A 15,524-nucleotide genomic window follows, 5' to 3' on the forward strand; every position below is an offset into this window, starting at 1 on the left:
GGAAGGAAGGCTTCTTTTCTGGACCGGATGGATGACCGCTCGCTCCCTCCACCCTGGGTCACCTCTATTCACATTCAAACAGGGCTCACGTCAATCAATAATTCACCAGGGCTCTACAGGGCTCCCTTTGTTTCGCCACACGCTTTCTTCCTGTGTTATCTGTGACAGGAGATCTGGCTGTTGGTCTCAGCGGAGCGCTCTGACAGCCACAACTCCAATCAGGGTCCAGACGGAGTGACGTCCACGCATGAACAGTCATAATAGCCGTCGCTGTCGTCAGGCGGGACCAACCTCGTATCTCTCCATATTTTCAACTTGCTATTGTTCTTCATAGATTATTAATGGCCTACTTTGTCATACTACGGTGTCACGGACAATAAGGAAAAACAAAGCCCATCTACAAGCTCACAACGTGTCGCATGGCTTGTGGATCTGCTATTATTGCCATTTAAAAGTGTGTCAGTGGGTTTTATGAATATTTAACCAATAAAAAGTATTAACAAGAGTTTGTGACTAGCCTAAATAATAATTACATTACGCAGCTTGGGTTTTTTTTAACTGTTCTGAAAGGTAACAGTTTGGGAATTTGGACATGCAAGGTTTCCACCGACAGAGACGATGTGGAGATGATGGTATGGAAGATGTGGAACACTGCAGATGTTCTGATAAAAATCCAATCCGAGGCCCCTAGCTGCCGAGATGCGTTCAGATTGATTGCAAGATGTATCGTGTTTCCGATTACCTTATTGGGTTTGTTTACTTTTCATCTCATCCCCTGATGAGACATGTGTTACAAGACTGTTTTTTGTTTGTTTGTTTTCTTAATGTTTTTATTATCATTATTATTTCCTTTTTTATTATTCTTTTTTTTGGGGGGGGGGAAGCAATGTACAATTCATTGGATTTCTGTTTATTGAAAAGAAGGAATGAAATTCAAATGATGCAACACAGTCCATGATGTACAAAAAGGACTTTTGAAACACCTCTGATTTATGAATGCATTAATTTCCATTTTACAGTCCATATTACACATCATCAACTCACTGGTGCTTGGCCTTCACTGCTGCTTTGAGTTTTGTGTACAGATAGCCAAAGTTCTGTGAACGAAAAATGAATAAAATCATGAGCAAAATGAATGTTGACGGGCCGGTTCATGCATTTTTGGTGTATCTTGGTATCTGGGCTTCATATGAACACGAGTGAATTCAATAGCCCCTCCTGGACAATAACAATGAGTGCATTGTGTGCAAACCAACCTGAATAGCATAATAAATAATGCCCAAGTAAGCTGCAATACAGCCACCGAGGAACAGATCAAAGGCCGCAGGTTTCACTCTGACGAGACAAAGAAAAGACGTTCAACTAATCTTTAATTCTTTATAGATTATTTTTGAGGGGCGCTAGTCCCTCCTATATTCAGCCATTAGTGTAGATTTCCGGCCTGCACAAACATTAAATTCCCATTGATAATGAATGGAGAATTTTACGTCATAGTATCTGAGCAAATAGGCATAGTGTCAATTTAACGTCATGATAAGTCATGATACGATAAGAGCGCCCCTCACTTCACACGGGTGTGATCTTTTAATAATATTTAAATTACATAAAGACCTGGATAAGTATCGATTTCCCTCCATGCAATGGATGATCGCCTGGTTTAACCACTCCCCCTTGAAATTGCAATGAGATTAAACCAGGCTATATGGATGCTGCAATAACATAACAATTTCACAATTTTGTATATTATACTATTTGTATTATGTTATGGTGCATTGATGTTGTCTAAGTTGTGACAGTGAACAACTGCATAATTTTGTATTGTAATTTGTACTATTATGTGAACCGAGACACATTCCTGTCAAGTCTTTTGAAATGGCAATACACTACTGAACGTAAGCTCAAAGTCATCCTTACCTGTACATCATCACTGGTTGGTTCATTTGATCAAAAAATGTCATGTCAGGATCCCTGTAAGGGAGATAATTAGTATAAGTAAGTAGCATCGAGCCATGTGGCCACTGGCCCATAGACATAGGTCAAGACCCTACCAATAAAACCCTTGATGCTGAGTGCAACACAGGTATGTAAATTGTAATTGTTTTAGCCTTAAACATTTTGTACCCTGGTTTACTTGTACAGAACTTGTACTATGTGTATGTTTTTGTGATCTTTGTGTAAGAGGACCACAGTGGAAATAAGTCTATGACTTTGATTTATTTATCCTTAATTTTCTATTAACCAGAAATTAATAAGTCAAATCAAATCCACCTTCACACAGTCCTGTGTGAAGGTGTGTCTGTGGACCTGTCCTACCTCTTGTCCTGTTTGAAGGTGTGTCTGTGGACCTGTCCTACCTCTTGTCCTGTTTGAAGGTGTGTCTGTGGACCTGTCCTACCTCTTGTCCTGTTTGAAGGTGTGTCTGTGGACCTGTCCTACCTCTTGTCCTGTTTGAAGGTGTGTCTGTGGACCTGTCCTACCTCTTGTCCTGTTTGAAGGTGTGTCTGTGGACCTGTCTCAGGTAGCGTCTGAACTCCTGCTCCAGTGTGTTGACCAGGACCATCTGACTGGGCTCCTTGTCCAACAGCTGGGCGGCACGCGGCACCGACGTCAAGAAGGACATCAGACTGGACAGACGACTCTCCTGGATTTCCTGCGTCCCGACATTTTATAACACAAAGTGTAAGGACGTGGATACTGGTTGACCTCTGCTATCGAAAACCTGTGCTGTGTTTTATTCATGTTTCATTTATCCAGGTACATCTCTCTACATTTTGAGTATAAGCACTTTAGTTAGCACTTATACTATCCTTGACAATTTTTTCTAGTAAAACAAGGCCCGAACAGTAACACCTTTACTTAGTTGATCATATTCAGATGGGCCCTGTTGACCCTATATCCCCACTAAATATCGATATACAAGCTCACAATGCATCACATCAAAATCCCTAACCCCCCAGAAGAGGGATGCTATAGGGTTGAAGAAGTGGTTAAGTAACAAACATTCCACTGCAATGCCACCAAAGTAACACCAGAGGTCAGCACAGCACACTCCATCTCACACAGACAACTGCAAGAAATGAATCTCACCATATGGCCTTTGAAAACCTGGAGGTCTTTGGGTGAACCCTGTGTGGGAAATGGCAAGAATTAGTCAGTGTTCCATTGATATATGATTCTATTAACCTGGAATTCACATTCAGTCCTTTTATTTAGTGTATATTATATAAATACCTTGTCAGAGAGGTTGTACATAAAGCGTGCCAGGGATTCTGCTATAATAATGCCATTACGCTTGAGTTTCCTGAATTCCACTTGAGACCTGAGAGAGGAAGATCCACATGTGAATATTCAAGAAGCAGGTTCTCTGATACTGTTGTGTGGATGAAATAATGTAAGGCTGTACGAGTGTACGTCATGATCGTGACAGTTTACCATCGCATTTAACGATTGAATTGTGTTGTTTGCATTGAACATTGGAAGTGAAACATGATATTTATACTACTTTACACAGCTAGGCTGATAATGACAAATAACTTAAATATAAGGTACAAAGTAATGACTGATCGTATCAAAAATCGAAATAAATAACCTAAGTAGCCTACTATGACCAAAATAGGACATATTTAATAATTGTATACTTAAAGCAGTGAGAAATAGCTGATCTACAAGCTCACACCAAGCCACATCATGGCATGTTGTGAGCTTGTAGATCTGCTATTTCCACAATTTCCTTTCGAAAATGTTTTAAAAAGTACAGTATGTCATTTTCCAACAGATTCATTCATACAGATGAATGGAGACGATTCTGACGATTCTGCAAAAAACAATAACTGCAATTATCTCGAATAATTGTTATCAGTCAGTCGATTATGTAATACTAATCGCGATGGGCCAATATGAATATGAAGTAGATTTAGATATCATTTTATACAGACTTATAGCATGTTACGTAGACAGCACTAGAATTGCATTTTATGTAGTCATAGCACTTTATAGTATATACTGTATGTATGTATAGTATAGTATAGTATGTATAGTTTATATGTATAGTTTAATTATATAGATACTCCACTGTTACGTTCTTAGCTTACACATGTTTCATGATAACTATACTTTTTATGTATGTGATGTATTGCCATGCTTTTTGTTATTGCTTAATGTAAGTCGCTCTGGAGCCTCTCTGTATATATGATAATATATATATGAATATGAAGTGAGCCCAACCCACATGGTGTCCAGGATGGAGCCATATGATAATACAGTATATATATGAATATGAAGTGAGCCCAACCCACATGGTGTCCAGGATGGAGCCATATGATAATGATAATATATATATGAATATGAAGTGAGGCCAACCCACATGGTGTCCAGGATGGAGCCATATGATAATGATAATATATATATGAATATGAAGTGAGGCCAACCCACATGGTGTCCAGGATGGAGCCATATGATAATGATAATATATATATATGAATATGAAGTGAGGCCAACCCACATGGTGTCCAGGATGGACCCTCTCTGCTCAGCCTCGTGGCTGTCCAGGTGGGACAGCGTGAACGCTGGTATCCTGCGCAGGCTGTAGCGCTCGTGCTCCCACGCCACCGTATTCTCCACCAGGTTGATCTTCTTGTGGACCATGCCCAGCCTCACCCACGGAAACCTGGACTGAACCACCTGCGACACACACGCAGGGATCATTGTGGTGGACATTATTAATGTCAAAGTTCCCACGTTTTGCCACAGACACAAAATGAAGTGGACAATAATATTACCAGAAAAGAGATAGCCCTGTAACTCTGTTACTCTGAGAGTGTTCAAATGGATTCCATTTGTACACTCTCAGAGTCAAGAGGGTCTTTGCAAAATAAAACATTTGAGAACCACTAGTACTAGTTGGACTCCTAATGTGCCATAGTGTCATAGTAAATAAGTGCCATATATATTCTGAAGAAACCTGCTGACTGACATTAAGTTAATTGGTCTCATGATAAAAAAAATTGGGGGGTAAACTATCCATTTTAAATTGACAAAAAAGTGAAAGTAAAACTTAACTGATTTGTACCTATCTCAAGCTAATTTAGATTTTTAGACTGAAATGAATGGAATCAGCTGACTTTACTCAAAAATCAAACAAACGATGCTTTGGAATAGGAAAGTCCAGCACGCTTCAGCCAGCAGAAGGTAGAAGGGCTCGTCAGTGCTCAACAGGGACAACTTGCATCAGAGAAAATAATAATACCTGGAGACTTCAGGAGAGTCTTTACAAAATAAGAATACCTGGAGACTTCAGGAGAGTCTTTACAAAATAATAATACCTGGAGACGTCAGGAGAGTCTTTACAAAATAATAATACCTGGAGACGTCAGGAGAGTCTTTACAAAATAATAATACCTGGAGACTTCAGGAGAGTCTTTACAAAATAATAATACCTGGAGATGTCAGGAGAGTCTTTACAAAATAATAATACCTGGAGACTTCAGGAGAGTCTTTACAAAATAAGAATACCTGGAGACTTCAGGAGAGTCTTTACAAAATAATAAAACACCTGCAGACCAGTCGAGTGCTCATATGCTTTGGAATGTTCTCTGCAGCAATGTCAAGTATACTGTAGTCAAGGGGTCAAACATGGCCGACCAGCGGTGTGGTCATTTAAATCTAGTTGGACGGACATGTTTTACCTCTTCCAGCTGTTGTAGGAAGGAGTGCATGGGTGTCTCGGGTCTAGGCGGACGGGACACATGCATGTAAAGCTCATCCCCATTGGCCAGAGTGTCCAAACACAAAACCAATGCCACGTTGTCATGAAGCAGACTCGACTCTGAGTGGATGGTGAAAAGGCAACAATGCAACGGTTAAAATTCAACAACACTGCACTTGCATGCACTAAACACAGTACTATAGACATTCCAGATACCCTAACAACACACACAGTAATTCATGTTTTTGTTTGTGGAGGGAATTCACCTGCATGGTCCAGATTCTCTTCAATCCATTTCCTGGTCCCCAGGAAGTTGTACTTGCCTCCTCCAGTGAGGGAGAACATCAGGTGATAGCTAAAACACAAATAACAATACTGCAAGAGGGAACACTCAAATTGGGGTTCACCGCTCCAATTCATGCACACAAAGCTCCAACACCTGAACAGGCTGTGGTCTGGTACGGCTCAAGGGGCTGAGCCCGGCCTTATTGCTCAAATTACACTACGTATATTACGTAGCGCATGGAAGGAACACGTTATTACCAGTTCCTTTCTCCTCCATCAGGCGCCCCGGCTGGCCCGGGATAGGTAGTTTAGAGACCAGGATTACTGCATGTTTTTTGTGAGGGTACCTACCCTAGGGGACACGGGAGAACAAACTCCACACAGAAAGGCCCTTTCGCCTCGGGTATGGGCGCTGATGACGCGGCAGAGAAAAACATGATGTTAACTCACGGTGGTCTGGTGCTCTGACTGCTATGACCCATGATGTTAACTCACGGTGCTCTGACCGCTATGACCCATGATGTTAACTCACGGTGGTCTGGTGCTATGACCCATGATGTTAACTCACGGTGGTCTGGTGCTCTGACTGCTGTAGAGTTTCTGGAAGAGACGAGCCAGCTCTAGAAGGATGGCGACCCCGCTGCCGTTAGAGTCTGCTCCATGTGACAACCACTGTGGCATGCGCGCACACACACACACACACACACACACACACACACACACACACACACACACACACACACACACACACACACACACACACACACACACACACACACACACACACACACACACAAATCTGTAATGACTAAATGTGCATTCTTTAAGGCAATGTGGTCAAATCCACTGCAGAAACTAGTGGCTGCTACATGTATTAGAAATAAGGACTCACCGGCGCCAGCCCATAGGAGTCATAGTGGGCAGTGATGACGATGGTAGGCGGGTCCTCCCCTGTTCCAATCAGCACTCCCTGAAACGCCCACCAATCAAGTTGCAATATAAGTCGGAGATTGTAGCTGTAGCAAAACACAGTAGTCATAAGTATAGGCCACACATCACTGATGCTTCTGGGATGAAATTCACTGAAGCGCTTATTTAAAGTCATTTATTAAATGATTATTTAAAGTGATAATTCTTATTGTGTCTAGTCTGAATGCACCTTTAGACCAGTGGTTCCCAGACTTTTTCATGTCAAGGACCGCCAAATTGACATTAATCAGCCCGCGGACCCCCATTTGAAAAGATATGCCAGGAGTCAGGGACCACCATAAGAGAATATTTTTACGGCTCTAGCAGTGATTGTCAACCCGTTAAATTTCAAGGACCCCCAGTTTGACATGCATTAGTCTACGGGCCCCCATTTAAATGGCATTTCTATCTCTGGGACCCCCAATTGATATTGTAAAATCACTGTTAGTTTACAAATTGGGGGAAATGGACCCCATTTGTACACTCTCAGAGTTACAGATCCATAAGGGTCCATTTGGTTCCAAACTATCATTTAGCTGGGGACCCCCTGGAACTCCATCAAGGACCCCTGGGGGTCCTCGGACCCCACTTTGGGAACCACTGCTTTAGACCACAAGTGACTCATATCTCACTGTTTCAATCCGCCTCGTGGGCAAACTTAACCTGTCTTGCGACAAAGCTTTAATTTCCTCTCGCACTCTTTCAATCTCTCGTGTGTGAGACGAGACCTTGACCTATATGGACAAATATTACATTTCCTCATTCCCCTCCACCATAGATATTTAAGTGAGGCTCATGTTCCTTGCCGAATGTAATTACTTAGAGTGTTTGCCGGATGCTCTCTGTTTAATAAGCAAACTTACTTTTAACTGCTGTGTGTAAAGACCTCATTCATAAAAAGGCACCAAGAGAATCCTCAGCGACTCTGCTCACCCTTTTCACGACTGCTTCCAAGGACCATTCATGTACAGTAACGACTGCTTCCAAGGACCATTCATGTACAGTAACAGTAACTTATTTCTATGAGTTTGTTCATTCTCTCCATTACATCATTACATTTCCCTAGTTGGGATAATCAAGTTTAAGCTGACTTCAACGTAATTTCACTTAAACCTCAATAAACTCAATACAAACCCTGTTGGCCTTCACCGTTTTCATTAATCTAACAAAAAGTCTATAATGTACATGCCACTTTTTATTTACTATATTTACTTTTTATGTACTATTAACTATTTAAAAAAACAAATAGCTGATGTACAAGCTCACAATGTGTCTCACAACGTGGCTAGTTGAACTATTATTTGAGAACGACTGCACCAGAGCATACTGTAACTACCCCCTGGTCCCCATTGAGAACGACTGCACCAGAGCATACTGTAACTACCCCCTGGTCCCCAATGAGAACGACTGCACCAGAGCATACTGTAACTACCCCCTGGTCCCCATGTTGAGAACGACTGCACCAGAGCATACTGTAACTACCCCCTGGTCTCCATTGAGAACGACTGCACCAGAGCATACTGTAACTACCCCCTGGTCCCCATGTTGAGAACGACTGCACCAGAGCATACTGTAACTACCCCCTGGTCCCCATGTTGAGAACGACTGCACCAGAGCATACTGTAACTACCCCCTGGTCCCCATTGAGAACGACTGCACCAGAGCATAACTGAGGCTTCAGTTTCACACTCACCTCCAGGGTGACCAGTGTGTTCACACTCACCTCCAGGGTGACCAGTGTGTTGTCAGTGATCACACTCACCTCCAGGGTGACCAGTGTGTTGTCAGTGATCACATTCACCTCCAGGGTGACCAGTGTGTTGTCAGTGATCACACTCACCTCCAGAGTGACCAGTGTGTTGCCAGTGTCACACTCACCTCCAGAGTGACCAGTGTGTTGTCAGTGATCACACTCACCTCCAGAGTGACCAGTGTGTTGTCAGTGATGGCTTTGATAGGACTGTTGTTGTTCACTAAGATCTGGAAGGACGTGGATGTGACCATACTGCGGAGAACTGCATGCACACACACGCACACGCACACGCGCGCACACACACACACACACACACACACACACACACACACACACACACACACACAGCAAGAGACCACCAAAAAGAGAACATACAAGTTATTACGCATGCATAAAATCAGTGGCAAAGTGAGCTTAATGCAATCAGAAAGGATTTTTCAGGCTGGATGTTTTGGCTGTCAAGGCCAGAAAGTAGTTTTTGGCCACTTAGTAGGCGCTCCAGCATAACTTCCGGCTATGATGACGATGTCACGCGCATATACCGTAGAGTCAATACTCTTCTTTACGAAGCAGCAAAAGTAGCAGATCTACAAGCTCAATACGAGCAGCTCGTGGATCTGCTACTTTTGATGCTTTTGTGTGACACTGTAGCATTATAACTATTATTATTATTATTATTAATGATACATAGCTTGTGGAGTTAGTTCAGTCAGATATACTCGAGGGGTTTCATGCCGTGCTCAAGGGCGCGTGTATATACTCAAGGGGTTAATATGATGCATTATACCATGTGGGTATATTCAGTGTGTGCAAGACCCACACATCATTCGCTGATGTGGTGGTCAGCTGACCAATTGGGCGCGGCTACTTAAGCTCACTAGACTGCTTGCTTCTTCCTGCCTTCCTTCCTTCTGCATAATGGTTCCTGGTAGTTATATGTTTGCTCCCACCACCACGGGGCTCTGTTATTTATGTTCCCCATGGGGGGTTGTTATGGTATATCTATCTCCCTGCTCTTAATGTTTAATGATGGTGTTAAATTGTGCCGAGCAGGGAGAAAAATGTAGCAGAGCCGACCGCCTCATTCTATAATAAATATTGGTTAAATCTATTCGTGAGTTATCTGACTGAATTATTATTATTATTATGTTTTTTTGCTATTAGTCTTAATCTTATAAAAACACCAAAATAAGTCATGGCGCCTGACCACTGCTATTTAATCCCTCCCTCCATCCATGGTGTTGTCCTGTCTCTCTATGCAGGACGATGCTATTGCTACGCACACCAAATCCTTGTATAGTATTAGTGGTCATACATGGACCACAGCAAAACAATCTATAAATCCTTGTAGTGGTCATACATGGACCACAGCAAAACAATCTATAAAGTATTCCTTCAAGAGACAAGAGAATGGCCGTGCACACCGATATAGCCAAAGTGCCAATCATTTAATTTAGGGACGCAGAGAATAAAATAAACGGACCAACAAATACATTATTGGCACTTTGCTATATCCACTCTCTTGTCTCTTGAAGGCATACTTTCTAGACGGTCCTCTCTCTCTCTCTCTCACCTCTGACCAGGATGGAGGAGGTTCGTGCGGCCGCAGCCTGTTTCACCTCCTCGTACATGCAGAGCAGCTGCTCGTCCTCTGGGGCCACGTAGACGGGCATGCGGATCTCCTCCAGCAAGGCCTCGCTCTCGCTCTCCATGAACGACTGCATGTATGCATGGGGGAAGAGAGGAAGCCACTCAAGGGCACGGCCAACTGGATTGTCACGTCCATTCCAGTGTTGATTTTGACAGCAACTTATTTTTCTCTTTTTTATATGCTTTTGGGGTTTTTTCTGTCTTTATTTGATAGTGTACACTGTACAGTATACACAGTAAGATGACAGGAAATGGGGGGAGAGAGACAAGCAGCAAAGGTCGTCGGGACCGGGATTAGCAGCCTAGGTGCGCGGACCGCTAGATCGTGCTACTATGACACTAAAATGACACTGGGATGCTTTCCCAGACTAAATGGTTAAACTTGTATTATACTCTGTTGTACAACGATGGTGTGAAATATTGTGAAAATAGCCAAGCTTGTAGATGTGCTATTATATGTTCGAATGAAGGCAAAAGTTTGAATATAATAATGGTGATATTGATGATTCAAAGTCCCATGATGTGTTGTGTTACCTGTACGACGTCCTGTGGAACAGCGGAGGTGTTCCTGGGCATCAGCAGCAGGATGGCAGCAGCGTTCTGTCTCTGTGACTCCAGGAACTTCTCCGTGGTGAAGTCTGACACCTTCATGATGACACAGCGGCGCGTCAGGACCGGCTCGTCCGACGAGCGAGCCTCCGCCACCACGATGGCTCCCCGACAGCCTGCCATAGACGAAGACACACAGACGCTGAAGTGCAACGCTCGAACAGGCCTACTATATTGTAGTGTGTACAATATAACGTTATATTGTATATAATAATACAATATAACGTATACCGGGGTGGTTATATTTTGTCTCCCTGCTCTTCCATTGAGACATTTAGATTGTGTAAATGGTCATGTCATGTCTCACCTAGACAGTAGACACAGGATCTGACTCGGATCTTGACCTGATGGCCAAGATTGTGTGTGAGGGGACTTAATTTAATTGACTAAGCCTTTTTGAATGTCAATCTTTTTTAAAGATATATTTTTGGGCCTTTTCTGCCTTTATTGAATAGTGTACAGTATGGAGGGGAGAGATAGGGGGAGGTGAACCCGCGACACGCCACCAGGCTGGCTTAGCAGCATAGGTTCCTGGACCGCCCAGGCCTGAATGTCTCATTTTAAAGGAAAACCCTCTCTCTTGCACATTATGCCTGTGTGCCAGTGATCCGTGACACTTTGCCTACCCCTCACTAGAAAATAGTTCATTGGCAATATAATGATCACAGCAATAAAAAGTTATTTATAACTAATATCGGTGTGCCTGGTGCTCAGCCAGTTAGTGTAGAGACCATGTTCCTAGTGAGTGTGAGGACGTGGGTTCAAATACGAAACTCTCCTGTCTGAAATAAAAATAAATTAAAAAAGTATCCAAGGCGCGGGGTCCCGAGATGAAACTAGGAACCTTGCGGTTCCCTTCTAGCTGCTCTACCAGCCACTCTACCCCCACTCTACCCTACCCCTGATCCACTGCCCACTTGTGGGTTAATTTTAACGTCTATGCGTGCTCCCTATACTGTATAAACGAAATCCATTGTAATCATTGAAAACACAAGGCACTGGTGACTGAAATTGTCATTCTAAAGTGTGATGGGGCCATGAACGTTTGTTTGTTTTTGAGGGGCACTAGCCCCTCCTATGCACAGCTTTGTGTGTATGTCCGTCTGTATGAGCACGGAATGTGCTCAGCTGATTGGCTGAGCACGTAATGTGATGTATGATGATTATGTATGATGATAATAGCGCCCCCTCATTTCACACAAGTGTGATTATTTTCAATTCCATTCCAGGGGCGCCTATGCCCAACTTTCCGGGATTGTGAAAACACAAACATTGAAGATAAAAGTGAGGACAGAAAATTGAGAAAGCAAATTGTGATTGGCCAGAGTGAGATGATGTATGATGATAGGAGCGCCCCTCACTTCACACAGGTGCATGACTTTTTTGTTTAGTTTTTGAGGGGCGCTAGCCCCTCATATGCCCAGCTTTGTGTGTACCAAATTGGAGATGATTTGATCTGCTAGCTTTGTGTGTTTTTAATGAAAAATACTTTGATACTGCATTTCACAGCGCTCTGCGCTTGGGGCTTTGCCCAGTCGGCTCTATCCGTTTGAAATATTTTCCATTATCCTTTAACATCTATCATTCCTTTTGTAGCCTATTAAATCGCACAGCTTTATGTACTGTAGATGTGTGATGCCATGTGTCTGTCTGTCTGCCTGCAACTTACTCACTCACTCCCTCACAGGAGGGGGGGGCATGCCAGTCAGTCTTGTCTGGTCTGTGCGTCTGTCTGGAACTAATCTCACAAACTGCTCGACCGACCGGCTCGACCACAAGCTTTTGCTCATTTTGAAAACTTGAATTTCAATGGAAGACAATGGGGCTCGGATAGGGCCAAAACCATGACCAAATCACATCATAGACCATGCCCATATATGGAGCTGACCAACGTCACGCTACAAGGTTATAGCCACATTTGATCCCAAACCAGACAAAGCCACGCTGGTCCCATGCGGATCTCAGGATTCAATTGATCCAATTTGGGGATGATTTTCATGTGGACCTATTGGCCCACAATGCAAAATGCAACTTAAGCTAATCCACGGGAGGTTAATGAAGTATCATTACATTCACACCCACATTCTGAATATGCCAACTCAAACACTTCTCCACCGAGGCTAGGAGACTCCTTACCACGAGCCCTCCACACCCTGGATGGATCGTTGACTGCTGGAACACCAATGGTCCAAATCCACGTTGAGGAAGTTCATCAACACTCCTTCAACCAACCCTCCTGGGTGCGACTTGCCACGGAATGCCTGGGTCAACCTCAACAGACTTCATTCTGGAGTAGCTAAGACCGAACTCTACCTGCACATGATTGGAGTGTCTGCCACTGATCTCTGCGAATGAGGAAACCCACAGACTGTTGAACACATCATGGATGAATGCCCAATCTTCAAGTCACCACATGGAGTCAGCGGCCTAATTGAACTGGACGATGATACCACTTCTTGGCTAATGTCCAAATTGCCTGTGTAGCCCTACACGAACGAACAAACAAACAGAGGAAACCATGCAAGGAATCAACGGGAGCGGTTCAGTGTGTTGCTCAAGGACACTTCAACACTACACTGAGCTGGGGATCGACCCGGGGACCTTCGTCTTCCCAAGTGGCCGCTCTACCACCTGAGCCACTGCCGCCACAATATGGGTTCCTTTCATAAGCGGAGTCGCAACGTATTCTTCAACCAATGAAGTTCACCACGGCAAGATGGAGGACCGTGTGCCCAAACAGGAAGTCGGCAAAAGCTCTATGTGGGGAGATGGAGCAGAACTCCGTTCTGTTCTGTGGGTCGATCTGAACACGGAGACACACGGCAAGAATGAAGCATCCCACGCAGGAGAGGAAACCTGACAGGAAGCTGTTGAAGGGGAAGGTTCCGACGAGCAGGCAGTACAGGAACTGCAGCGCTCCAGTCAGAAGAATGTACAGCAGGTACGCGTCCAGTACCTTCAGCTTCTGAGGCGTGGCGGCGGCGTATTGCCCTGAGAGGCGAGATATTAAAGATATCCCTGACTTGGACATGATTTTCTGGTTTCAGAGTATTATGCTCTCCGATGTGCTAATAGTATGCTACGTCTAGCACCTGGTCCGTTTCTTCCTTCGTGTGCAGACGGTGTGTTTAGTGTGACGAGATAGATCGGGGTGTGGTGGTGGTGGGGACACAATTATCAATTACTCGGATGAGAAGCAAAGGAATTAATGCAGTTCCAGGGATACAGTTTAGACTGTTATTGCTATTGTCTGTGAATGTCGATAACCTGGAAACGGTTGTCCTGAAACGGTTATCTCGGGCAGTAGGTTGGAACTCTTTTGAGCCAATTGGCCGTTTCTTTTATACAATGATGTAGTGATGTACTGTAGGCGTGATGTTGATGTAAATCGGATTTACAGTAAATATCCATATTTGGGCATTGCAAGTGGAGGACGTCCATTCATATTTGGGAAGTAAGCAGTGCCATCCACATTACCTTTAAATCAATTATTACATTATTCATGAGCCTAGTAGTGTTAAAGGTTTTGGTGAGAGGAGGGGTGGTACAGTAATCGATGTGTGTTGCTATACTCTTGGAGGAGAAATACTTTTATTGTCCTTTCGTGTGGAGTCCGCACAAATAAATGGAAAATCTGATCAAATAGAAATGATGAATGTCTGACCTGAGGGGAGACATACACACACACACACACACACACACACACACACACACACACACAGACAGACACGAAGACAGAGACAGACAGACAGGCTGATCTTTCAACAGATGCTTTGGGGGAGGGGCCTTGGGAGACCCCTCAGACAGGGTTAACCACTTTGGACGTGAGTTGGATATGTACTTTGACCACTTATTGGGGGTCTCCGGACCCCACTTTAAGAACCACCACGATCCATGAAACATCATCTGTATTCACAGCCAGCCTCTGCTTTCACACCAACAAACTTCATGTCCTCTTTCACTATATACAATATACATCCATACATTAACCACTTAAATCATATATACTTTGGCCATTTGATAGGCCAAATAGACGATCTACAAGCTCACAATGGCTCGCGGTGCAAGGCCTTGTGAGCTTGTACATCTGCCATTTTCTAAATTATTTTAAAGAAAACTTGTGAAATGGGACCCTCTGCGTAATGAATACAAAACGTACCTACCGTGTTTTTGCGGCCCCAGGTCGTAGTGCTGCATCCTGTAGGCAGTGAACTCGTAGGAGGAGACGGCTGGCAGGGCAGAGGCATGCATGGGCCGAGCACTCAGCAGCAGCAGCACCACCGGCAGCAGCACTGCCATTCTCATCGACATGACCACACCTTGTCCCACACGGAGTTTGTCACAGCCTCTGTCTGGAAGAGAAGCATTGAGTAAAGTACGAGTTGTGCATAACATAATTACATTCAGTTACATGCTGGGGCAGAGACACCCATCTGAACACGGCAGCCAAATTGGTTAACATGCAGGTATAGGCCGTGGAGGCATTCGTGACTTTCAAGTGGGCCCTGATCCAGACAAGGTTGGGAACCGCATGCTTTGTTTTAAATGGTGAAT

At 43.8% G+C, this 15,524-nt stretch overlaps 2 protein-coding genes across 2 annotated transcripts; both read right to left on the reverse strand.

Moving 5' to 3' along the window:
* Nucleotides 1-988: 988 nt before the first annotated feature.
* On the reverse strand, nt 989-15,281 carry LOC308333138 (BOS complex subunit NCLN; the record flags this gene model as incomplete). The annotated part of the gene is made up of 15 exons (XM_080789333.1): nt 989-1,097; nt 1,257-1,335; nt 1,915-1,968; nt 2,478-2,650; nt 3,088-3,126; nt 3,232-3,319; nt 4,502-4,680; nt 5,685-5,824; nt 5,971-6,059; nt 6,558-6,661; nt 6,882-6,959; nt 8,876-8,973; nt 10,285-10,429; nt 10,896-11,086; nt 15,134-15,281. 15 exons carry the CDS (start codon nt 15,279-15,281, stop codon nt 1,041-1,043), a joined length of 1,662 nt encoding a protein of 553 aa, XP_080645459.1. The 3' UTR covers nt 989-1,040.
* On the reverse strand, nt 13,660-14,001 carry LOC308324053 (dolichyl-diphosphooligosaccharide--protein glycosyltransferase subunit dad1-like; the record flags this gene model as incomplete). The annotated part of the gene is made up of 1 exon (XM_080775958.1): nt 13,660-14,001. One exon carries the CDS (start codon nt 13,999-14,001, stop codon nt 13,660-13,662), a length of 342 nt encoding a protein of 113 aa, XP_080632084.1.
* Nucleotides 15,282-15,524: the final 243 nt, after the last annotated feature.

The sequence above is a fragment of the Protomyctophum bolini genome (genome assembly GCF_963924005.1).
Source record: "Protomyctophum bolini genome assembly, chromosome: 2".
Lineage (NCBI taxonomy): Eukaryota > Metazoa > Chordata > Actinopteri > Myctophiformes > Myctophidae > Protomyctophum > Protomyctophum bolini.